The 26,056-nt window shown below is 47.2% G+C and overlaps 2 protein-coding genes and 1 long non-coding RNA gene across 17 annotated transcripts in view; 1 reads left to right on the top strand and 2 right to left on the bottom strand.

Annotated features, from left to right (window-relative positions):
- S6KL (ribosomal protein S6 kinase like) overlaps positions 1–15,584 on the top strand; it is a 63,579-nt gene extending 47,995 nt beyond the window's left edge. For both annotated transcript variants that reach the window (XM_025300918.1, XM_011151246.3), the window contains exons 9-10: positions 13,940–14,173; positions 14,643–15,584. In XM_025300918.1, the coding sequence (XP_025156703.1) occupies positions 13,940–14,173; positions 14,643–14,771 (363 nt within the window). In that variant the 3' untranslated portion in view covers positions 14,772–15,584. The remainder of the gene's footprint in view (positions 1–13,939; positions 14,174–14,642) is intronic.
- Positions 11,079–12,574, bottom strand: LOC112589057 (uncharacterized). The gene is made up of 3 exons (XR_003113223.1): positions 11,872–12,574; positions 11,455–11,762; positions 11,079–11,385 (listed from the first exon to the last, which is right to left on the bottom strand). It is a non-coding gene; the product is annotated as an uncharacterized LOC112589057 (long non-coding RNA).
- A 5,149-nt stretch (positions 15,585–20,733) lies between the features above and the next one.
- Positions 20,734–26,056, bottom strand: part of LOC105189266 (phosphatase and actin regulator 4) — a 354,456-nt gene continuing 349,133 nt past the window's right edge. For all 14 annotated transcript variants that reach the window (XM_025300902.1, XM_025300901.1, XM_025300907.1 and 11 more), the window contains 4 exons: positions 24,824–24,879; positions 24,372–24,475; positions 23,833–24,005; positions 20,734–23,371 (listed from right to left, as the gene is read on the bottom strand). In XM_025300902.1, the coding sequence (XP_025156687.1) occupies positions 23,356–23,371; positions 23,833–24,005; positions 24,372–24,475; positions 24,824–24,879 (349 nt within the window). In that variant the 3' untranslated portion in view covers positions 20,734–23,355. The remainder of the gene's footprint in view (positions 23,372–23,832; positions 24,006–24,371; positions 24,476–24,823; positions 24,880–26,056) is intronic.

The following is a 26,056-nucleotide window of genomic DNA, read 5'->3' as shown; positions in this document are numbered from 1 at the left end:
CAGCGGCGGGGTAAAACGTGAGCGAGCCGGGCTCCTTTCGGCACGAACTGCGCCCGTGCCGTCAGCTCCGCAGGATCGGACTTGAGAAAACCAACGAGCGCGAAGGACGCGGATATTAATGGCGTCGACAGCGAGCTCTTCTTCCTCTCATAGCCAACTGATCGGGGGATGTTCAGATGTGCTTTTCATTGATAAGCATACTGCGCTTCTCTCAGCTGATGCATTCCTCGGCGCGAACCTCTCTGCGAACCTCTTCGTCTTCTTCTTCTTCTTCTTCGTCTTTGCGAGCTGAGCGAACCGGATGACGCACAGGGCGGGTCGTCCGTCGCCGCTTGTTTTCGCAGTGTGACGTAAATCGCGATTCTTGAAAAGACTTTTTTCTTCTATTTCTTCTACCTCTTCCCTTTGTTCTTTTATTTCACGAGAGCAGGCTCGTCTAATCTATCGCTTCAACGTCGAGTCTCTTTCTCTTTTTCTCTTTTCATCGAGGGGGAGGGCGAGATGACGCGATAAAAATTCCATCATCCGAGTCATCAGCGGTTACGTTATTCGACCTTGCGAATCCGACATTTTATCCGACTAATACCACCCGCTCCGGCTCTTCGGAGGCTCAGGTCAACGTCGGCCCCGGGGTCACGACCGATGACTACGGGTATTTCCATCGGAGTCGCGGGCGACGTTACACAATCAGCCAGCCACCGACCGCCACCCGAGAGACTGAACGGCAGAACGAGAGACGTCCTGCTTCGTTCGTTCCCGCTTCTTCGATCCCTAATCCGCGTGATTGTCGCCGTCGCGTCGCGTCGCGTCGCGTCGCGTCGCATCCTCGCTCGTCGTTCTCCTCCGATTCCGGCTCTGGTTGGCGCCTATGCCCGTCGCGGAGGCATCCGAGCCGAACCGGCCGAGTCAGCGATCCTCCTCCTTTTTTCCCCTCTATCTCGCAGAAAAGATAGACACTTGGCGTGCAACCGGTGCGCGGTGCGCGCCTCCCCTCGCCGCCCCTCTGTGTGGCCGGGTCTATTTATAGATCTCGCGGTATTACCTGGCCCCGTGCGTTTGCGATCGCGTGTGTGTGCGTGCGCCGCCGGCCGGCCGGCCGGCCGGCCGGCTCGCTCGCCGCTTCCTCCAGCACTTGGGGGATGTACATCTACCTGCCGCGATCCGCCGCGATATATCACCGATTGTCCGGTCCCGCGTGTCCCGACGGCCAGGTCTCGCTACTTTGTAGCGCGCAGCCGCCCGACGTTCGTATTTATACGTCTGCTACGGCGATATCGGACTCGCTCGCCCCCGCACCCTTCCCTCCCGCCGCTGTCTGGGAACACCCTCTCAGCCGATCGTTGCGATCTCCAGAGCAAAACTCGACCAACGCGTCGGAGGTGGCGAAAGGGAGGAAAGACGACCGCGGAATTATTGATTTCGCGATATCAACGAGTCATCAGTCGCGAGTCGTTAAGTAGGTCCCCCGGCGCGAGCGGGAAGGAAGGGCGAGAAAAGGGAGGGAGAGCCACTCGAGGCTCCTTCGGACGCGTATCGGACGGTATCCCGACGATCATCTGCGAGATAATAAGCGCGACCAAGTTCAGGAAGAGGGAGGATTTATTAGCAGCGCGTGCGACGACGACGACGATCCGGTCGCGGGCACGACGGAGAGACGGACGTCGATCGTTCGCAAAAACATCGCCACTGACTGATCCTCGCGCGAGTACTTGACGCGAGTACTCGCGACCGGTGCAATTGCACGCGCGCGCGTACGAATGCGAGGGAAGGAGAGAGAGAGGGAGAGAGAGAGAGAGAGAGAGAGAGGTAATCCTTTAACGATCCGGCGGCATTCGTTCCGGCGGCGCGCTTTTTCCCCGCTCCGCGTGCGGACCCGAGCGCGAACGTTGTCCCTCTTGCCTCCCTCCTCCGTCTCTCTCTCGTTCTTCTTTTCCCGGCTATTTATAGATCCTAAATATCATCCAGGACGAATGATGGTATTGGCGAGCGAACGGGTACCAGCGGCGGCGGCGGCCGTTCCATTTCTTAGGAATGGCACTAGGCAGCCGAGAGGCCGCAGATGTATCCGCTATCTTCCCTCCATCCGATGGTAATTACTGCTCTCTTGCTCCTTTAGCTCTTCTTTTGGTGCGGAGAAGAAGCGAGATGCGCCGTTCGCCTCGCCTCACCTCACCGCGCCGCGCCGCGCCGAGCCGCCGCGCCGGTGTGGACTATTTATAGATCATAGATTATTATCTGCGGTATATACACGCGGCTTTTGCTATCACGTACACGCGGCCCGCGATGCCCGTTCCATCGATGGCCGACGATAATTATCGCACACCTAGACCGGCCGATTACCGCTCTCGCTCGCGAGTCTGTTTCGTTCTTTACCTTTTTCGACGTCTCCGGGAGCCTGCGAACGTCAATCGACCTCGCTTGTCTTTCCCAATCGTGAGACCATCCGAGAAGACAGAGAGAGAGAGAGAGAGAGAGAGAGAGAGATGAAGAGAAAAACTCGTCACGATCGGACTGGAAGTGACGGATTGGATATCCATGTATCAACCGTTATTCGACTAATATCGGAGGTAATGTTAACGATGATATATCGCGGTCGACCGCTCAGCCCGATCTTGCGCGGTTATCTATCGACGAGACGCGGACGGATAAGCGCGCGGCCCGAGAGACCGCTTCGATCGAGATTTATTCGAGATCCTCCGATGCGGCCCGGACGGGACAAGAGAGTCTCGAAGTTGCGAATTCGCGATTTGTCGGTCCGGTAAGCTGGACGCGATTAGTTTACTTCGTTATGTAAATCGCTGATCGCGCGATCGGTCTTTTGTTCTTCGCGTGATGTTCTACGTTAAAGCCAGATTGCCCCGCGATTCCGTGGGATGATAAAACAAATCTGATCGAGAACATACCGAAATATGACCGAAATTATTGCGTATTTGTTTAGGAATGTTATAGTTACGTTCAACTTTCTGCTACACAACGTTGTAATTACTTGAATGTTGCTGACTATTTCTTTAGTGATTCAAACTGCAATATCAATTACAGCCCAGCTTTACAAAAATGTTGTGAGAGGGAAGTATAATTTTGACGCAAGTTCCTTACCACAGTATCTTTACCGTGCGGATTAAATTAACCTTTTTGCGTCTCAGGAGCGGGTGTATTCGCTCATTTTGCTCGGCCATTATCAAGGAAGCGAGGAATCGCGCAGTTTTTTTTACTGAGAACGGATTAAACAATTAACAAAAAATAAAAGAAAACAAATCGGCCCGTTTTGTTTGTCAATATGAAGAAAAAGGATCAGCGGGCGTGTTTTGCACATTATTCTTCCCCGATAAATCTATTATAAGTCTCACATACCGACGTCCTCCGGGAAATAGTGAGGAGAAACGTAGGAGGGTCGCAGTTTTTCCGTCAATGTCACCGTCCGGCATTATGCCGAAGGACGTTCCCGCGCGCGAGACGCCCCTCGAGTCCGTGATTCTCCCCCTTATCGTTGAACATCGTCAAAAAGGATTTCATCCGCGTCGTCGGCGCGATGCAGCTTTATAAATAGCCAGCAGGAGCTTGCGCGCGGGTTTTGTATGAGGCGCCTAATACGCCCCGCGACGATTACTCCTGGCGCCAGCACACAGTGGGTCTCCTCCGTGCGTCTCCCCCTTTGCGAGCCAGTCCCCCTTTAATGGCAGACGGTTAATGGGAAGTTAATGTCTGCCGTGTACTAACTGCGAGAGAAAAAGAGAGAGAGAGAGAGAGAGAGGGAGAGAGACCGGTCTTTCTTCCTTTTTCCGCCGGTTCCCTCTTTTCCTCGTCCTCAGTGCACCTCCTCCGAGCCCTCCTCAGCCGACTGCTTCTCTCCTCCTTTTTTCCCCCGTCCTCTTCCTTCTTGCTGCTCCTCTCGCTCTTCTTCCGATTTTCACGTGCACCTTGCAATCCTCGTCCCCATCGCAGGCGTCTCCGGCGTCGATCGTGGCGAGATAGACTGCAGCGTGTAATTGAGCGGTTCTAATTGCGTTTACTGTTAGGAGAGAAGATGACTTGATCCTGATGACTCGGGATGCTCCGACGAGAAAATTTATTTATAGCCGCGCGCGTGCAGCGCTATCCCGACGACGAGCGTGTTCTTGCCGCCCGGCGCCGCTCACGAGGCGCGCTCTGAATTTTTCGCCCGATCCGAGCGTCCGCCTGCCGTAATTGTTTCCTTCTCTCGTTATATTTTTTCTGCTCTATGACTCTCGGTATCTGCCGCTCTTTGATACTTTTTGCCGAGGTTTTCGTACAGGCGGCCGAAGGATATCTCGCACGTTACGCGCTCGATTGTCCGTCTGATTCTCTCAAGATCTGCGCGAAATTCTGCCGTACGCGTCCCGGTTGAAGATCTAGCGGAGTGTCTCGTTCTTACGAATTACCGAATTCGCAGGAATTACCGGTTCGACGGGGCCGGATGTTCCGTTCGGTCCGTTCACCGTCGCACGTTAATTCGCGATCGCCGCCTTCTACTTGCGGATTTTACCTTGCCGCCGCGGCGCGGCGCGGCGCGGTGCGGTGCGGACGCCGTCGTGAGAGAAGATCGTCATCGTGCCGGGAATAGAACCGGCCTTCTGGTCGATGCACCTCGGCAAGAAACGAGTCTGCGCCGCAATGCCGATCAGCCTCCTCTATGACGCTCGCATTGTGTTTCGAGCCCGCTGTCGTTCCGATCGTCGCGATGCCTCGCTACGATTAGATGTTCCCCTTTGTTCACTTGAACAAACTCCGGACAACCGTGTCGCGGCTTGTCCTGACGCCTGGCTGGATGCACAGCCGTGTGACAGCAAGGATCCTTTGTTCCGTCCGTCTTTGCTCGAAAGCGGCAGCTTTTGTTTTACCGATCCTTGCTCTCGCGCGTATCTTCTCTCCCTCGGCCGACCTCCTCCTCCGTAAATCTTCCATTGCGCCGGTCATCGGCTGATGCAAATGAGACGGAAGTGCGCGTACGCTCTCTTGACGTAGATCCCTGATTCGCCGATAGAGGCAAGGTCCGTCACTTGGAAAAGGATCATCGTCCGCGGCACGAAGACAATTGTAAGGCAGGCAATTTCTCTCTCTCTCTCTCTCTTTCTCTCTCTCTCTCTCTCTCTCTCTCTCTCTCTCTCTCTCTCTCTCTCTCTCTCTCTCTCTCTCTCTCTTTCTCTTTCTCTTTCTCTTTTTCACCGTTCATCGAATATTCTCTGGAAGACGCGCCTGTCGCCGCGCTAACTACCGTTTGTTCGACGAGGAAGGATTTTATAGTTAATTTTATGGTTAATGTCTGTAGCTCTCTCTCTCCCTCTCTCTCTCTCTCTCTCTCTCTCTCTCTCGTGACAGAGTCCTTAATCAATCCTGTATTGTACTTCCGCAGGACTGTGTGCCGCAATCGCGCGTACGACGTACGGTAAAAGTCTTTCGTTACGTCAATCATCGCTCGCAATACGAGCGAGACGGGGGAAATTTCTAGTAGAGATAGGTAATTAGAAAAAAGAAAGAAAATGTCCGGTGCAGAGAAAATTGCAATTGCGGGGGGAGGAGTCCAATCTTACAGTTCATCGAGTATTCTCTCAAAAATGCCGTCGCGTGTCAAGCATACCGGTCATACGGCGAATAAGAAATTCACAGCGAGAACGAGAGGGTGAGGTATGTGATTCTCGCGCACGAGGCTTCAATCATTCCCGTGTTATTCCCGCGGGAGCGTGTGCCGTAATTACACATACGACATACACGGCATAAGTCTATCTTGGGGCTTCCTCTTCGTTTCGTGACATCCGCTCGGCGCATCTTCGATACGTGGTTACGCGAACGCCGGCGTGAAGGCGAGGACGCTCTTTATCGGTTATCGCCCGTCGATTAGAATTTAATTAACATCTCGTCGAGAGAGACTGACGTGTAGCGTGCCGCGTCATGAATACGAAATTTATTTTACGAGATTTCAACTAGTCCAGTTGCGCGAATACATTAAGCGATCGTTGCCTGCATCGCGCAGCCAGCGAAACGTACGAGGAAAAAAGCACGTTTCAAATAAACATGGTAATAAACAATCTCTCTTTTTTTTTCTTTCTTTCTTTTTCTTCGATTGTGCGACGAACTCACGTCGCGATTCTGGATGGAGATTTTTTACACGGAGGAAGTTTTATCGCCAATATTACCGTAGAATTTTGTATCCGAGTAACATTCTTTATTTAATAACGACAATAATAATAGCAATTAATAATAGCAGCTTTATTCGGCAGCTTTATAATAATAATTATAATATCAATCATGCGATAATCGTTATATATATTAATATTCAGTCAAAGACAAAATCCTTCTTTTTCAAACAAGTCGCATTGTTATTTCAGAAAAAATAAAGACTCACCGCACAAAATGCAGACAAAAAAAAACACAACGCTATGATTCTTCCTGCCATGTTTCTTTTTCTCGTCCACTCTCGTTTGCTCTCACCGAGACGTCTGGTTGACAAAACCAGATTATTTAACAATTGTCATAGAACGTTTGTTTGCTTATATACCTTGTAAATGACTAATTTATGTTTTCATCGCAAACTGTCTTGAACAAGAGCGGCAGGGAGGGCGACATTTCCTTAAACGTCACATATATTTTGAGATATCCGTATCGCAACGAATGGATTTTTCTTCTCTGTCGATTCTCTTGTTAAAATAACATGCCGTGCAAATGAGCGTGAGTAATAACTTACGATATTTAAATATCGCAACAAAGTGCACCGTTTTCGCTGTGCAATCCTCTCGTCGAGAACACTGTCACGTGTTCTCGTTCGCGCATTCGCATTCGATATATATTCGAATAAGTAAATGCAATAATCAAAAATGACCGCGATTCATTCTTGGAGAATCCTCGTTTCTCTGCGAAGGATACATCGGAATGTATCTCGTGTGCAGATGGAACACATAGAAAAATATTATCGCACTGCTTATGTTGTAATCCAAAATAAACTGTATTCGCGACGTATTTCTCCGACGCGTGAAACATTTTGGAGGTTAACGGGGAAACATAAAACATTTATTTACTCACAATAACAGTGTCTTTGAGCACCAGGAAAAGAAACCTACTCGTGATACATCCAACTCACAACTGACCGATCAACGCTGACGCCTAGTATATATTAACAAAATTATAGCAATTGACCTATCCCCTATGCCCATCTATCCCGGACTTACCCTATTTATCTGATGAATGTTGTGTATATGTTCTTGTGTATAATTGGCGTGCGAGACTTTATCCCATTTCCTGTCAAAAAAGTAATAATAATAATCAAACAGTAATGTCGTCCGAAAGTCTGTTACAACTAGATGATATCTTTGTGACAGTAATATTACCATATAACAGTAATACTATCATCGCGTTTCGGAGGAAACGAAATGTATATTTACAATTAATTTTAAACGCGTGTGATAATGTTTCGATTATGACTTTATAAGCGCGTAATAATGTTACAGCTTGAAAATAACTTTGATACACTGTAACATCACTGTGTTACATTAGCCCGATTAGATAATTTGAGCTTCTCGATGCTTGTCCTCGTGACTCTCCTCGCCCCCGCATCGAGTGTGTGAGATTACAGCCGTGGTTGAACGAGACCGTGGTTGCGTTTACAATTGCGTTAAATATTGTCGGGAAAAGAAGCATACTTGCAGTACCGAACCTCCTCAGTCGCATTTTGCACGCAGCAACTATTATTATTGTTAATCTTTTCATTTAGTTTCACATCCAGTTCTTTGTTCCAGTTTTATTTAACTTTTTTATTTATCATTCTTCCGTTTGATGTGTGCTATTCTAACAACTGAGGGCTATCGTTAAGAAATTGTTTCTTTGCAGGAAAAATTCTACTAACAATCTAACGCTGCATTATTAGAAAGTATGGTAAAATAAAAGAAATATCGTATAAAGGTATAAGGGAAAACTATGTGAGATCAATTCTACCGATAGTCTATTTCCGCGATGGAGAGTATCTGAACGAAAAGAACTGAAATACCCTCCCCATGTGGCGTTCCTTTATTTGCAGGATGATTTATCGTGGGACGATTTGTCCCAGGATAAACCGAAAAGGTACTTTTGATCCTTTTTGAGAACCAACAATACGTAACGTCCTTTCTCACGCCGAGGCGGAAAAAATACCGTTGTGTTCACTAACGGTATCGTCTCGATCTGAAAATCTATCTTATTTTTCCAACCTTCCTCTTTAGCACTTTAATTACCATAATAATAACCACGACGGTCACTTTCCGTGGGACACGCGAGTTCTCACGATGAGCTGCGCGGATGCTCGCTCCTTGTATTCTGATCCTCGCAACGTTTTCGCAACGAGGTCGTCTAATTCTCTCGTGCGACTTGTATTTTATAAATATGTTCGGTTTTATTCATCCAAGCTATAACCTTTGACCTTTTAAGCGCGAAGCATTTTGGAGCTGAACGATCGTTAAGAATGGGATACTTTGAGCTGCCGTAAATCGATCGATAAGAGAAATAATTTCTTGAAAAATTAAGATGTATTTATTAGGCGCTAATAAATTGATGTACATATTTTCACGCTGTGAAATTTTTCTTTTTTAACCGAGGAAATGTACATTTCCTTAAAACCACTTTTCTTAAAAGTGACGATGTATTCTGTTCAAATGAGAGGATTTAGTTAGATTGATATAAATATATTATTAGCTCTCTCTCTCTCTCTCTCTCTCTCTCTCTCTCTCTCTCTCTTCCACTGAATAAATACCTATTTTTACTAGTTCTCTCAGTGTACACATATGCATCCACAGTCCACGGCGATGACATTTACCAGACGCATGTATGCGTCCATAGCATTCAAAAGGTTAATCTTCTCTTTATCAATTTATGTCTTTATCGAACAATAGAGCTAATCGCGGACAGGTGATGATCACTTATATCTTCGCACGCGAGGACTCCTACTACCGACTTTACTCGTACACGCGAAGGAAATGTCGTAGTAAAAATTACGTTAAAATTATCTTCCTTTTCCACGATATTTTTAAATTGATCATATCGATACTGTAGCTTGAATTACTGTAGAAATAGTAAACAACAAAGAAAACAAGAAATTAAATGAAAAATTCGAGTAATTGCAAAATTATGTGATAAAAAGCCAAATATGTGCGTAACATTTTTAAACAAACATACGATAATTTCGACCATATTTCAAGAACCTTTAGATTGCATTTATTGCTGCATTTTTACTGCAATATTTTTCCCGTGTAAAATTCGGAAAAATGCGGTGTGCTATTTGGTCTCTTTGCATCTCGCCATAGTGCGATGCATATATAGGGTGTATCTGGCGATAACACGTAAAACTCTCATATGTATGTGTAAATTAAATCAACTGAACTGAATAAAGAATTCCTTTATCATTTTGCGAACAATTACATAAAACGTCGAGTTACTAATAAAAACATTGATACGTAATCGTGCGTAGTCGTTCACGGATATAATCTAGAACTAATTCACTCGAAATTTCACGTGTTTGTTCGCAAAATCATGTAAACGAATTCTATGTTCAATTTGACCGAATCTACATGTACACGAGAGCTTCGTACATTACCATCAGATATCCTGTAGATGCGGCGAGGGCAGCCTACGGCATGGCGCGGTCATTTAGAAGCCGCCATAGCCGCCGCGAAGACGTAGTGCTAACGAACGTTCGGCGTGTATCGAGCAGGAGCTCGAGTTTGCTCAACAATTAGCCGGCCGTGGCATACCGCGAGCGGAGAGAATTCACGAGCGGTGCGCGTTTGCATTCAGCGAGACTCGCATATCCGCGTGTACATCGTGCCGGACGGCGGGGACCACGCGTCTGTCGTTTCCTCCTGCCGCCCTTCCCTCCTTTTCACGGGCGCGAGCGGAACCGCGGATAAAAGTCGCGGACTCAGCCGCGCGCGCACATACGAGTTTGTTGACCCGAATTTTTCGCGTCTCGAGAAGGCCCCGTCAAGGCCTCCCCCGTCTTGCCTCATCTCGCATCATCCTGCGCGATCCTGCGTCTCCCAAGGTCGTGCGAGAGGCTCTTCGTCGGTTGCAGGGTTGCGAGACACGGAGGGCGGAAAAAGCGGGAGGAAACCGAGTGCTTTTTGGTACGAGTCCTTTTCGGCCAGCAGTCCATGTAACTTTCCCTTCAGAGCGGGTACGTGAAAAGTTTCACGTTTTCGTTATTTCGGAAAGTTGCGCGATCGCTAAAGTCGTCGGAAACGTGAAATTTCCACGTTTCCGCTCTCAGGGAAAAGTTACACTGATCGTTACCCTGAGGAGCGTTTCGATTTGTGTGGACGGTGTTTGCATAAAAGAAGCGAAAAATCGCGACGATACGGGACGAGCGGATATACACACACACACACACACACACACACATGTGTGCAAGTAACTTTTTAGCCTCGTCGCCCTCCTCTCGGAGAGTTAGATGTACGTTTTTCCACTTCCATTTCCACCGTTCCTGCACATGAAGCAAAGTAAAGCGACACGGTTACCCTGGTGTGTCCCACCTGCGATTTATTTCGAGGTACAAGCATCGCTCGAAAGGACGCGCACGTAGGACGTGCGGCTGACGCCGCGCGACGGGAAGTCGCGATTTTATTTTACGCCGGAAATTACGCCAGTGAGACACGCCGGCGCGCGGACGTTGTAACTCGAGCCGGTAGGTCGTTGTAGATCATACGTTTTAACCCTGAAGGACGCGTATCGCGAATTCGCGACACCGCTCGTACGCACACCGAGAAACGGCGAGTACAGCAGGAAGTACGAATGTTTGGAGAGAGAAGCCAAGTATACCTCTCACCGTAATTCCTCAACCCTTCCCTCGTCTAGCCGATTGTCTTATGCTTGAAATATAAAAGAATACTTTTTTAAGAACTAATTTTGTGTGTATGTATGTGCGTATTAAGAGATAGCGCGTCATATATGATGCACTCGAAAAATTCCTTTTCGTGGGAATTAATTTCTTACAGATTATTTTTATTCAATTATTATTACAGATATAAGGGAGATAATGTGATATATCTAAATTTCATACAAAAATATAAATAGATAAATACTTCTATTCTCTCTTAGACTCTAAAAATAAACTAAATTTGTTTAAGAGAAATTAATTTTTTCGTGAATAATCATTGTGATAAGCAATGATGATCATCGCACTGATACAAGAAAGAATGCAAGGGTATCATACGTGATGAATTGACAAGGTCAAAGATTAAGGTACGATATCGAAAGAATCAAGTAAATTAGCAATTATTAAGTAAACTCCATTTTTCTTGTCGTCCTGTCGTCACGTTTTTGATTGCCTCTTCAACGTCTTCGCTCGCAAGCATAAGTCGTCCTTCGCACGCCAAATGTTGGCGCCGCGTTGGCGAATAGCTATCCAATCTATGCAAGATAGACAGCGTGTTAAAAGCATACATTACTGTCTACGATCTCGTAATGATCATTTCGTACCGTTATTCTCGGTCAAGGTCCTCCCGCCGAGATCGAATTGGAAATATGCCGTTCGCCGCGCCGATCGGATTCAACGTTCGTGGACCAACGACCTGATCGATTCATCTTTCTCTCTCTCTCTCTCTCTTTCTCTCTTTCTCTTCCTCTTACTCTCGTCGCTTGTAAACAACCGCACGGGAACGGGACGATTTTGTGAATAATCGGGTGATTAGTGTGCGAGATTTCTCGCTGAACAGCCCGGATTTACATGAACATTTACAGAACCTGGAATTCTGGCGCAATCGATGAGCCTCACGGAATAATTTCGTCTGTAAGAAAAAAACTTATTAAATCTTCAGACGGTCGTATATTGCGTAAACCAAGAGACGACAAGCACGTCTCTTCCTCGTCTCTACATTCGAGTCTCTTGAAGCTCACCTTGGGACCAAAATTCGTCGTCTCTCCGTCACGTGAAAAATCCGAATCGAAGGAGAGACTCACTTCGTGCAATTGAATTTTTCATCGGCCAAAGACCAGACGAAAATTCCCTCTTAGCCACAGAAAGACTCCTGCGGGAGCTCCTGCTCAAATGTCCTTTGTTATCTCAACATCCAGCTGGCCAGCTGATATTAAAAATATCCCGATTATTAAATATTTTTCATTCATCGATGTGTGTGTTCCCCGCAAGACATATCTTTTGACAAACTATATTTTCAATTTTTGTTCTTCTTTTCTTCCGAAAATTTATTCAAGTTGTTCAATTTTCAAAGCTGACAGCCCCCTAATGTCAGCAGCAGCATTAGGGATGAACGCTCGGTCGCGATAACAGAGACGTCATCCCGACTTTTCACCTGCTCCTCCACTCGGTTCGCTCGCGCGGGCCGAGACTTTTCCCCAACGCGATATTTCATAAGCGACGCGAGCGAGAACGACTTCTCCGAAGAGCGGCCGGTGCGGCCGCGGATTACGTAAAACGAGGTATTTCCCGTGTCGCGCGGACACGTGGACGCGCGGTGCGTAAAGACGCGTTTACGCGCCGCGTTTCGAAGCCGTTTCACCGGTGAACCGACCGCGATGATTGCTGCAGTGTGTCGGTACGCTACCGCGTCGTGTAACTTTAGCAACAAAGAGTCTAGGAAGAGAGAGAGAGAGAGAGAGAGAGAGAGAGAGAGAGAGAGAGAGAGAGAGAGAGAGAGAGAGAGAGAGAGAGTGAGAGCGAAGGAGAGCCCGCACGCGAGTACCGTTTCGCGCGTTTGACACGCGCTCGCTCGCGCGGCGCGAAGAAATCCGTGCGCCGGGATACGAGCGCGCGGCGCTCGTGAGGTCGTGTGAGGTCGTACCACACGGTGGAGGGATATGAGCGCGAGCGAATAGGTTGAGGGTCGTGAGTGGCCGTTGACCCTGCCTGTGTATGCCGCCGGGCGGCGGCGAGCGCGCGTACGAACGCGAGCGCGCGCCTAGACGGGCCGGAATCCACATTGGTAATAGCTTCTCTAGTTTACCAGCCTGTCTCTCGTAAAAGGAGATATTTATGGCCCTGCCTGTGGCCTGCCGGCGTAAAGGTCCTTCCGCGACTCGCCCCTCCTCCTCTCTCTCTCTCTCTCTCTCTCTCTCTCTCTCTCTCGGTTCCGAGCGCGCGCGGCAGGTGCATCGTCCTTAATTAACGGCTAAATCGCGCTTCGAGGTCGCTCGCACGTGCAACGTAGGCCTCGAGCCCTATTCTGGCCCCACGGCGAACGTTAGGTATGCTCTCTTCATTCCGAGTCTCGTCTTTCTTGCATGAGCTTCGCGTCCACGTGGGAAAAGTAATTCCGTTAGCGTAACTCGAGTCTTCGTCGTTTCGGGAGAGAGGAGAGACCGAGAGGAAACTCGGTTGTGGGGGCGTAGAGAGATTCTCGCCGGGGGATTTCCTACTTAATGGAGACTTTTTTTCCGTCGTTTTGTGTATGCCAAGCGGTGTTTAAAGTGTCAGTATACTAATTAATTATATTCATCGTTCAGCGAAGTTTGGAAATTTCTCTCGCAGCTTGGCGATCTCCAATGTGTTAACATGCTTTTCATCTTTCACCCGAATGTGTTGGTATGCTGATCGATTAGATTTATTATTCAACCTCGAGGAATTCCTTTCGCATTCCGGCTGTGAGAGCACTCGTGTCCGCCAGTCAATCTGTATTAACATCCATTTTTCCGTCTTTTGCCTCGGCATGTTAATATCGCCAGTTAATTATATTCATTATTCAGCGAAGCTCACGGTTTATTCCTGCGAGAAAAAGAGCCGCGCGAGTCGAGACTCGCATGGGACGGAGAATTCGCGCTCTAGCTACGAGATCACTCGCGGCAGTCACATGCGTTACAATGCTTCTCATCGCGGCTGATATCACGTACTGTGCAATGATAACGATTGACGGAGCTGAGGTGTTCGACAGACGTCACGATTTTCCAGAAGCCCGATTGCGTTCGTTGCCGGCCGCTATGAATCGCAAGCGATAATCATCTCTCGTTGCAGTATCCGTCCACCGTGTCGTCAGAGCTTCTGCCCGATCACGGCAAGCTGAAGAATGATCTGGACTGGGCACCACCGGGAACCCTGCCGGCGAACGCGGATATTTCAGCCGCGGCGAGGGATCTCCTGAAACGGCTTCTACAACCGGAACCTCGCCTGAGGCTTCGTACGTTGCTGAGTCTCCAGCGAATCGCCTTCTACATGGGCCACGACCTTCAGAGTTACATGTTGAAAAAGGCAAAGACAGTGCATTTTTTATGAAATTATGAAAGAATTCTTGATGTTTCGCAGCCACACAGGGTCGCAGAGTTGAGCAACTGAACGCCGGATTGAGCGATTTAAGTAACAAACGCGAAGGATTTTAGATATATGTATTCGATTTCGAACTTGAAGCTCTTCCGGCAACAAGAATCGTTTTATTTAAATTTATGATCAAGAGTCTTACTCTTTTCGATTCTCTCGTTAAGATTGACATTCACGCACTCAACGTCCAGCGACGGCTAGCTTGTATTTCTTGTTGTTTATCTCATTGCTTACCTTCAAAGCCTTCGGTACCTCTCTTCGAGTGTTTCAGCATATCGCAGTAGAGAATTCCTAGCGGTTTGTTTAGAACAATTGTAGATTTTTCCTAAAAAATGTATAGTTGAGGGGAATGATGACTTCGTTTTGTAATCAGAGCTGTTTATCATTTTTATTACTTGTATAGGAATCGCCGTTCCGGCTTTTGGGAACGAGTAACCAACGAGAAAGGCGGCGACGACGAGCGGAGGATCCATTTTCGGATTTCGATTCCTTTCCTGGCGATAATCCCACGCGGAGGACGAGCGATCAATGATCTCACACATGATTCTAGCACTTTTGAATTTGCGAGTGTGCGCAATGCTTGGAGCCGCGACATGCGGGAAATTATTTTTGATATTCGCAATGTTTAGTGCGCCACGCAATCGTTGAATTTTATATATTCTACTTGATAAGCGAACTCGAGATAAAATGACGAACGAGAGATTTGACATCTAATCGATTTCTCGATGCATTGACTTTTTTCTAGGTGACAATAATGTAATTAAAATAACATGTTGAACGAAAGCGCCCGTTGTTTTCTTTCTTCGCTCAATTTCCATCTTCGGAGCAGCTTCTCTCTTCCCCTTCCCCCCGCGAGTCAGTCCATTGTCTCGATTTACGATTTCCTCGTTATTCCTCACGATTAAATTAAGTGGCTGTTTTCGGAGATTCAATTAAGATAGGAATATTATTGGCAAACCAATTGAACGATGTTAATGGAATGGACCGATAATTGGATCCCTATTGGTTTACCACATCGTAAACAAAGAAAGATTACCCTATCGTATCTCTTCTTTCGTTCTTGTGTATTTGTACTCGTTTCGCGAGGATCGTCCAAGTGGCTGAAAGGGAAGCGTCAAGTAAAGGTGAATTCTCCGTTTGATCTCAGTTTACAAAAGTTTTAATTTTTTTAAGAATAGTTAACAGTATTTTTTTTTGTTACAGTATCTCGTCGATAATACAATAAATTGCGATAATCGTAATGCGTACAAACTAACAACGAAACGAAAACGGGTCTGGATCAGAAACGCATTTCGTCTTCCGAAATCAATGCGAGAACAACGTGCTTGCTTTACACCTATTTCTTTCTCTCTCCCTCCCTTCCTCTCTCTCTCTCTCTCTCTCTCTCTCTCTCTCTCTCTCTTCCTTCCTTTCTTTCTCTCTTTCTATATCAGAGTGAATCTCATCATTTCCCCACTTCTCCCTCCGGTTTTCCATTGCATCTAGATTTTTCATCATCGTATCAAGGGGGCAGCTCCTCTCTCGAGAGTGCAATTAATTCAAGTTTACCGTGTAATAATTATATATGTATATATATACATTATTATTCTTACATATAGAAGGTCTTTCGGTTTCGATATATGATACAATTTACGCTCCCAGATTACGTCCCGTGCAACGCGTCAGCGATCGATCGCTGGCCGAATGTTTCCGAACCGGGCGACGCCGAGGAGCGTTGAAAAGAGAAGCGGAAACGCCGACAGACAGACACAGACAAACAGACAGACAGAATGACGAAATGAAAAGTGGGAAGCAAACAAGAAATTCGTGTGATGGCGCGCGATAATAAACGTCCCTCGGAAACAATGCGAACGTAAAAAGTATCAATCGCGTAAGCGGGCGGTTCGGTCCCGCGCGCTTCCTTCCGCATTGTTCCTGACGAACGTCCGTCCGCGGCCGACACCTCGACGTGAACGACACGTCTGCCGCGCCTCCTAAATGCACGACGAAAAAAGCGGTCGGGACGTTGCTTCGTCCCACGAAGGAGGATCGGCTCTCGGTGCTCCCGAGAGCGATTTCTCGGCGTGCGCACGTACGCGATCGACGGGAAACGAGAATCAAATTTACAAGCATCGTCTCTCTCTCTCTTTCTCTCTCCCCCTCTCTCTTTCTCTTTTTCTCTCGCACACGCACACACACACACACACACACACACACACACACACACACACACACACACACACACATAGAACAGCAAATCGATCGCGTATCCGCGGTGATTCAACAGCGATCGCAAGGCCGCGCGCGTGCGCGGGCGCTAATTACCGAGGAGCGCGGTAATCATCCGCGACGAACGGAACGGAACTCGAATTACGTCTAATTTTAACTGCCTCCAGCCCGCGTGGCGGAGAGTCGTTTTGGTAAAAATCTCTGGGCTCGCCCTCGCGCCGGGTGCTCGGGGCGACCGTGTGATGGGCTCCGCCCCTGGGGGCTCTTTTTCTCTCGAAGGTGACGATGGCGACGACGACGATACTGTTACCGATCTTTTCGTTGTCTCCCCGTCTTGATGAATTTCTGCCCGCCCGGCGGACGCCCGTAGCGCGGCGAGTATCCTCGCGCGAGAGCACCCTAAGCCTAGTGTGGCGGTCGCACGAGCCGGGGGGCGCCTCCGCCGCGGGGGGGGGAGGGAAGCCGGCCGGCTCGCGCCGCCGCCGCTCGACGCGTTCTTCTCTCGCGCCCGTCCTTAAAACACTACTATTCCTTATTGTTGTTAGTTGCGTTACCGTTACAGTGTTGCTCTATCGTAAGATATTATGATACAAGTAAAATCGTCCGTTTGCACGGCCCAGCGATTATGACAAGTTCCGCCTTTCCCTCTTCTGCTGCTTCCATCCTCCCCCTTCTGCTCTTCCTCCCCTCCTGCTATGTTGCTTTTTTACAACCTGATTCTACTGCAAATATCGCACGCCCCCTCCCTCCTCCCGTGATTGTGAATCCCCAGCATCCTGCGAGTTGTCGTCGCAGACTCGTCCCGACGTTTTCGCGCGTCCTCCATGGAATTTGGGGGATCCATTAATCTTTTCATTAATCAACGGAGCGAAGCGTCTCGCGGTTCTCTCGCGGAAATTTCAGAGAACCATCCGATGAATCTACCTCTCTTTCTCTTTCGTCCGGAGACGCCACGTGGACACCCGCGAATGTCGGTTCTTTTCACGGAACCAACGACCCGTCTCGTCCGCGCGGAACACGAAGAAGGAACGGCTCAGGCGTGCACGTCAACGTTCGCGCTGTTCGAATAGGATACGAGAACGAGAACGAGACAGGGAAAGAGAGAAAGAGAGACAGAGACAGAGAGAAAGAGAGAGAGAGAGAGAGAGAGAGAGAGAGAGAGAGAGAGAGAGAGAGAGAGAGAGAGAGAGAAAGAAAGAAAGAGAGTGTGTCGCGTACGCGCGTGTATGTCAAATGCGGACGATAATATTATTACATTTAGATGAGACGACAAATATTATACAAAGTAGCTATATATATATATATATATGTATATATATATACATATACCGTGAGAGGTGGATGATTAGCGCACTCGAGCCGTTCCGCGCATCCGACTTTTCGCGATTGTTCGTCTCGCCGTTCGTTCGTTCGTTGGTTCGACTGATCAATCGGTCGATTGCTACGGCGAAACCATCGCGACGAGCGTGCGTGCAATCTCACCCTTCTGTTGACCCTCCCACGCGATGCGCGACCCCGACGACTCGGCGCGACGGAGAGAATGTCCAAAAGTAATGTTTCCGATTTCACTCTTCTCTTTTCTCCTCGTTCCTTTTCTTTTTTGTACACAAAATACCGACTATCTGTGCTGGAAAATGCACATGCTTGTACGCGTTGTATATATCTATGCATATGTATTATATATATATATATATATACATATATATACACATACATATACATGGTGCATTGTTTTTTTTTCTGTTGTATTAGAGCGCCGTCATCTAAAAATTAGTATTTATAAATATTTCATCCCGTATACATCTTGCATAATATCGTGTGGCGTGTAGCGGAGTAGGCTTCCTCCTCCCTCTCTTTCTCTCTCTCTCTCTCTCTCTTATCACGGTGTGTTTTACAATATATATTTATATATATATATGCGCGGGTATGTATAATATATATATTTATATTTATATATATTATATTAATATGTACAGAAAATCTTGTTATTAGACGTATGTTCCGCGTGTTGTCGATTTTTAGTTTTCTTGCTTTTGTTCCACACTCAGAGAGTGGACGCTTCGAACAGATGTGTTTGGAGGTGGGCGAAGCTGCCTTCGAGAACGTCGTTGCCGACATCGATATATTGCTCTACCTTCTCGGTGAAAGAAACAGCCGTTGCTTTATAATCGCGCGTGATGCGTTCTGCTCGGTTACGATATCTCGGATTTTCGGCTGTCGATGAGCCGAAATCTCCGACCGATCACGCGAGTGATTTTCATACACGCAGTCTATATCCTCGTTTGTGGAATTTGACATTTCTCCAAAGTAAAATCCGACATTGAGAGACCAATCGCGCGACTGGAAAAACGACGATTCGCCGCCAGGGGAGAATCGAGACGATTCTTCAACGTTGAGCATCATTGCCGCTACTTGCACTCCGGCACCGCGCAACTGCCATGATTGTCCACGAGTGTTCACGGCTGGTGAAAGAGATGATGCGCTCGGGTGTATTAAAATATACTCTGTAGAAAGACGTTCAGAGAGAGACAGAGGGACGTTCTCGAACGTAGCTCTCGAAGGAAAGGACTCGGCAGAGACGCTCCATTCACAGATCTCGACCACTCTCTACCTAAAATATTTGTTCGTAATCTCTTTCTCTCGTGTCATTCACACATAGGAGCGTACACACACACACACACACACATACACATGCATGCACATACACACCGCCCCAGACAATCCGGAAATGGATATATTTGTTCGACTACACGGTAGCCACAGCGCTCGACCAATGGAACGAGAGAGACACTTTAAATCTCCCTGCTCATTTTTGTTTTTCTTATATCGTTCCTTATGACGTGCTTCTTCGTGGTATTCCCGAAGGTCTTTGTTCTGTTTACCTCCGACGACCTCGAAGTTGACGAATTAATATCGAACAGCTGAGTTCACCGACGGGTTAAGAGAAAGATCGACACACCGATCCTCTCACCCCATTGGACGATCGTTAAAAACTAGGAGGATTCTAAACGAGGAGAGGAAAGTAGTAGACTCTCGACCGCGACTTCTTCCGTATCTCTTTCTCCCTTCTTTGTTTGTCTTCTCTTCTTCTATTCACCGCGCGAGATCGTAACTCGCATCTTTGTTCTTTATTTCGCGTCTCTCTCTCTCTCTCTCTCTCTTTTTTCTTTCATATCTTCCTGAAAAAACATTTTTTGGTTTAGCTCGTCGTTCTCCAAAACAAGGAAGAACCACTGACCATTTTTTCTGGCACGTCTTCTCTCTTTTTCTCTTTCCCTCTCTCTTGTTGCGTCAATAGGACGTGAGGAGGAGGAGGAAGAGGAGGAGGAGGAGGAGGAGGAGAAGAAGGAGAAGGAGGGTCGGAAATTTCGCACAACTTGGGAATGGACAAGCAGGGGTGGGATGCGAGAAGCTTTCTTCCAAGGATAAGCGTACAAAAGACATCGCACATCGAGGCACGTGTCTTCCTCTCGTCTTTTCCGTATTTTCCGTTTCTCTCTTAATTCTCCCTCCGATTATCATCGCCTTCGTCGTCGGATTTGATTCCTTCGATCAGCTATCACACGAGTCTAGATACAAATTCGCGCGCAACGTGGGCGATCGATTCGCAAACGAGTGTCTCGTCTTCCCTCATCTTCTATCCTCCTGACAAGAACAACGGGCCGAACGAGTCGAGAATACTAAAAGCCGGTCGCGCCGAACGCCGGTTTGGCGCGCTAACTCTGCCTAATTCGACTGTTTTCTTCTTTCTTTCCTCTGTCTGTATTATAGAGGTATAATTATAGACTATAATAGATAGGTAATTATAGACTATATTATAGACTATAATTTAGACAGCGAAAACGTATCTAACCCAGCGGACTGTTTGCGCGAGAGAACGGAACACGATCGACGTCGGCGTTCCGGGTCCCGCGAGGACACAATAAATCAATCCGACTCGCGACGTTTGATTTGAGCGATGCGCTGTTTGGAAGATGACGACTGAAAAAATCAAACGTGAGTGGCTTTCGCTCGGATATTCACCGATCTCCATGGCGTGTTATCGGTCCGCTATCTTTTCCGCTACGATTTGCATCTTAACGTGTTTTTTAAATCCCTCTTCCTCCCACGCATCTCTCCACTCACTTTGCGGTAAAATGTATTTCCCGCAGTACGAAACATAAGAAGACATTCGATATCGTACTTGTGAAAAATGCAATTTAACGATGACTGCGAGAGAACAACACTTGATATTTATGCTTCGACAAAACACGGAATAACGACGGACGACTTGTTCTTTTTCTCTCTCTTTCTCTCTCTCTCTCTCTCTCTCTTTCTCTTGAATGAATTTCGTTAACATTGCCGTGTTTAAAAGGCGCGCGCGATCGAACGAGGATTACGTAGAACGTCCTACAGCGATATTATTGATAACAATAATAATAATAATAATACAATAATAATACAATAACATAATAATAATTAATGATAATAATAACTAACGTACACACTATGTATACTCCTGTACAAGATTAAATTGCACAATGCATCTGATTTCCCGCGAACGCGAAGAGAGTACACCTAATTTAATAATAATAATAATAATAATAGTCGTAAGCGTTTGCTCCTCAAGGTAGCTCCACGAGAGAGTGATACCTGGCAGTAAAGGAAAACAGTTTCGTCGATCGAGCAGTCGACCGATTGTCGTAGACACTGAATGGGCTGTCTTCATTTCCTCGTGATGTGTGTGTATATATATATATATATACGTGTGTGTGTGTGTGTGTGTGTGTGTGTGTGTGTGTGTGTGTGTGGTGTGGATGGTTAAATGTATGTGTGTATCCGTGTTACGAAGAGCTTAACGAACTACGCAATAATTGTCAGTGAGTCACAAACAACGAATACTTTTTCCTCTTTCTTTTCATTCTTCTTCCTTTACGCGCGTGATCGCGCCAAACTCGTAAACATGGAATTATCGTAAATCACATTTCTCGGACGTTGGCCGAATATCTCTTAATCGTTAAAAACGAGGGTTCACTGAAAAATGATTTTCCCTTGTTCCTTTCTCTCTTCTCTCTTTTATTCCCCTTTCCTCGCGGTAACTCTTCGTCGTTTGGGTCTCCGTCTCACGCGCGAGCGTCAACGTATAAAAATATTAATACTAAAACATTTTTCTTTTCCATTTAAAACTAAACTCAACTCACTTAGTCGACGGTTATTTTACGAGATATCGCTTTATATATCGTGATGTGTAACCTCCCCCCCTGTGTTTCGATCTTCGAATATTCCGTTATTATTCGAGGCTCGAGTATATTTCTTTTTCCTTTATTTTCTTCTGTTTCGTGATATCAACAGGACATATCACACGCTTGTTACGATGGCTCGAAACTCTTGAGAGACGTATTTTCTTTTTTTCTTTTTCTCTTTCGTTTATGTATACAACGATGCCAGGTGACACTGATGAGCTAGCTTGATTGCAAAATGGTGTTTACACGTCTAAGGGTATGTTCACACGCGCGCTCGCAGTGTCCATTGGAATTATACAGCTTGGGGGCGGGGGAGGGGAAGAGTCGCGAAGGTCGGCAGCCGTAGGTCTCGACGCGATCATAAAGGACTCGCACAGGAATCCGCGTTGTGCATTTGCGCGACACACGCGTGTCACGCGAACAATCATGGCCGATCGTTGAAATGTATAGCCGCGCGCGACGGAGACGCGCGATGATCTCGCGTCCGCCATGCCGCGCATCCTCGCACATTCCCGCTTCGGGAAAGCTACGTGATACGTCGCGCACGTCGTGCGAAAACGAATGGGAGAAACGGAAAACACGGGAAGGAAACGAGGCGAAATGTCGATTACGTACGAGACACACACGCGAATCGTCGGGTCAGAATTGCCTTCTGACCGGTACCTTCAGCGGACACACCGAGCGGACACACTGAGCATTTCTATAAAAAAGTCTTATCTACTATTATACAGCGTGATTTTGATTTTCACAGCGGCAAGCTTCCGAGGGGCAAACCTGCGACGGGCGGGGCGTCATATGTGGTTTGTGGCTTCAACGATAGATACTCAACGCGGAAAGACGGTCTCTCGCGCGCTGCACAATATATTTATTTATTTATTTATTTATTTATTCATTTACTTACTTAAGAATTTATATCGCACGCGAGAGAGAGGTTTTTCGACAATATTCCCGGGACAATAAGAGAACAGACGTCCCCCTTTTATACACGCGCGCACGCTCGCGTACTACAAACGTTCAAAGAGATCGTTCCGTCGGCGTTCCGAGGACGCGCACAGGGTGGTGGTATTGGTGGTGAAAACACGGTGTCGGGGGTGTCGGAGAAAGCGCCAAGAGCTGCTCGACTAGCACGGGTGTGAACGACCCTTAAGAAAAGAAATCGGCGAGCGACCCGTCTGCCGTCCTTCCGCGGCCGCGGACGGGTCACCCTATCACAATCTTCGTCGACGTCGTGGTGGCGCTCGCCGTTGCTCGCTGCAGCAGCAACGCACGCGGTAGTAACGCGGATGATGACGGAAGTGGCGGACTCGACGGGCCGGTATGTCCCGTCGGTGCGGCAACGGCGAGTGACGACACGACGCGGCAACGTCAAAGTAAACCACCGTCACCGATCGGCGAGTACCGCGCGCGCTCGCGTGCGCGTTCTGCCTTCGACTCGACTCTACTCGAGCGCGACGATACCCGGATATTCTTCCTCTTCTTCTGCTCCCCTTCCTTTGTTTTCCTCTTCTTCTTCTTCTTCTTCTTCTTCGGCTGCTTCCTCTTCTTCCTTTCTCCTCCGCTGTATTTTTTTTAGCTTTTTTCTTCGTTTTCTCGTTTAATTTTTTAGCCAGCCTCCACGTGAGGCCACCACACTGCACCTTCACCGATACCCGCACCACACTGTAGCACCTCAACACATTGCAATTGTCATGGCCTATGGAACCTGCAATCGAGCAGACAGAAAGGAGAGAGATTAGGTTCCGTGGAGTCAGATCCGGCGAGAGATAGATCGAACGAGATTGGAAAGCTCACAGACGAAAATATCATTACGCTGGCAAATAGAACGACTGCTCTCACTCGAACTTCCCTTTTTTAAATAATATCGGGGGTTATTTTTTATCTTGAATCTCCTTCAAATAGTTTTATTGAAAGTTAATACAGAGAGCACAGCGACCGTCTTTCCGTCTTAATTTAATATTCTTCTTTCGATTTAATATTTTTGGTTGAACTGCTGAGTTTACTAGAACTTGTTCAAAATATATTCTGAACAAATTCAATGTCTCTCTTATAAACTCATGAAACACTTGAAACAAGCGATTTATAATCAAGCGTAAAAAATTGTGTATTTTTCTGCGCGTGCATCGTTGCGTGCGTGTAAACTTGTGATGAGAAACGCGACAGTACCTGGTGAGGTGTCGGCTGTCCTCGTGAACGGCCATCTCCGAACTCTTGAACTCGTTCAGCTCCTTCCTAATGGCAGCCTTGTCCTTCGGAGTTAACCGCGTCCAGGGCTTGTCGGCCCGTCTATCGTAGTCGTGAGCCTGCGTCACCTCGATATAGTCGTTGAACCTGATAATCTGCGGGAGAGCAAAGCGGAGGCTATGTATTGACTTTCGTTTTTTATAGCTTCGTGCCCGTAAGCTGTTAAGTCTTGATCAGAGGGGTGAAAAATAGCGTCACGGTAAAAATGAGACACGAGAAAATATCGGACTTGGACACTCGCCGGTATACTTATTATTCCCCTTTCTTTGTTTCTCATATTTTCAACCTCTCGATACGCGGTAAACTTCCCTAAAATGCGCTATCTCGAAACGTTAAAAGTACATTAAACAGGGCGCGACACGAAAAGTCCGTCAAGATTTACGAAGAAACTTTCTCCCCTTCCTCTTTTATTCTTCTTTTTTTTTTATTTCCCAACCCCTTTCTTTCTCGCGCTTAATCACCTTCTTCTCCTTGAGCTCTTCGACAGTCGGTCGGAAACTGAGCTTCCGCAGGAGGTAGCGTTTCTTCTCTTCCTTCTGCTTCTTCTCCTCGGCGGGACTTTGCTCTGGAAAAGGAGAGCGTCGTACCTTCTCTTTTAATCTCACTCCAGCTGATCTGGCGAAGCGCGCGGATTTAATTACGAGTTGCCTCGGAAAACATGTCATTATCAATCTCTCATTCTTCGAGAATGTATATTGTCAATTTCTACGGATCTTTATGTATTATCTTTATTTATAAATTTTCGCACGTCTCCACCGATATCACATCCAAAGTGCAAAGACAAATCACGAGCGGTCAGTTTTGTTATTCTTTTTTCGATGTGATAATTCCGCTTTAATGTGTCGATCTCCGGATCTTCGCGTTCGTTTCGCGATCGAAGCGCTCGCGCGAGCTAATGACTGGACGGACTTACTTTTCAGAATGTTCCTCTCTTCGAGCTCCTCTTGGGTCGGCCGCATGCTCAACCGCCTGAAATCAGAATGGTACGTGAATCAGTGTAAGTTCGTTGGCTACTTTAATCTTCTTTCGTCGGTGACGAGGGATTTAAGGGAGGTTGCGAGAGAGAGAAAGAGGGAGAGAGAGAGAGAGAGAGAGAGAGAGAGAGAGAGAGAGAAAGACCCACCGCACGGTGTGCAAACAAGTGATTCACCGCAGTGAACACTCGTCCCATTATCCCGTGTAATCTTTGCGAGAGACAGCTGTTATTTCAAGCTCGATTTCAGGCGAGCTCGATCGCTCTCGGTCGTGGCGGATTGATATCGGCAAAAAGCGAGGGGGGTGGAACGGATTTTTCCGGAATTAGAATCCAACTATGTATATGCTTCGTTATTATCGAAAGATGTTTCAACGGCGAATTCTTTTCAAATCCGCGACGAGTTTATATTAATTCTTTGACGGCCGCGTTTACACCGCGGAAAAATTTCCATCCGTTGCCGGCAGATTTCGAGAACTCGCTTAGACCGTGTCTAAATGGGCAAAAACTCACTCCCTTTGTACATAAATTGGAGTGAATTCTCCCAGAATTGAAATGCGAGTACGCGTATGTTATTACTGAAATTTTATTCCAACGGCGGATCTTTCCAGAAATCCGTAATGAATAGACATCAGCGATTTGACTCATCGCAGATGTCGCGGAAAAATATCCATCCGCCGGCGAAAGATGCCGAAAGAACGCGCTTGAATCGTATTTCAAGGGACGATCGTGACAGTTCATTATCCATGAAAATCCGCGCTCTTTGTGTATTCCCAATATCACAATTACAAACTGCTATCGCCGACGAATACTTTTTTTTAACAAAGCGATAACTACCGGCAGAAAAATCGCGTATACGTGATAACGTCAAAATGTCGAGAGAGCTTCAACTCGTTGACTCCACTCCGACGCTCCGGGATTTCACCTCGACGTTTGCCTCGCAATAAATATCAATCTGGCAAATACGATCGACAGTGCGATCGTCAGCAAAGAAAGCCGCGCAATTATTGCCCGATCGCCGCGGCACGCATCGCGTATCTTTACTCACCACGATGATCGAACAAGAGCGAGTGATTCGAGCCGAGCGATGCCGCGGATTCGTTACGACGTGCCAATCCCGCGGCTTCTCTCAGATATATCCGCTCGACGAAAATAGAGACGAGTAATAATGCG

Source organism: Harpegnathos saltator, unplaced genomic scaffold, assembly GCF_003227715.2.
Source record: "Harpegnathos saltator strain DR-91 unplaced genomic scaffold, Hsal_v8.6 scaffold39, whole genome shotgun sequence".
Classification (NCBI taxonomy): Eukaryota; Metazoa; Arthropoda; class Insecta; order Hymenoptera; family Formicidae; genus Harpegnathos; species Harpegnathos saltator.
Note: the sequence above shows the minus strand (reverse complement) of the source record. Positions and strands in the feature narration are given on the sequence as shown.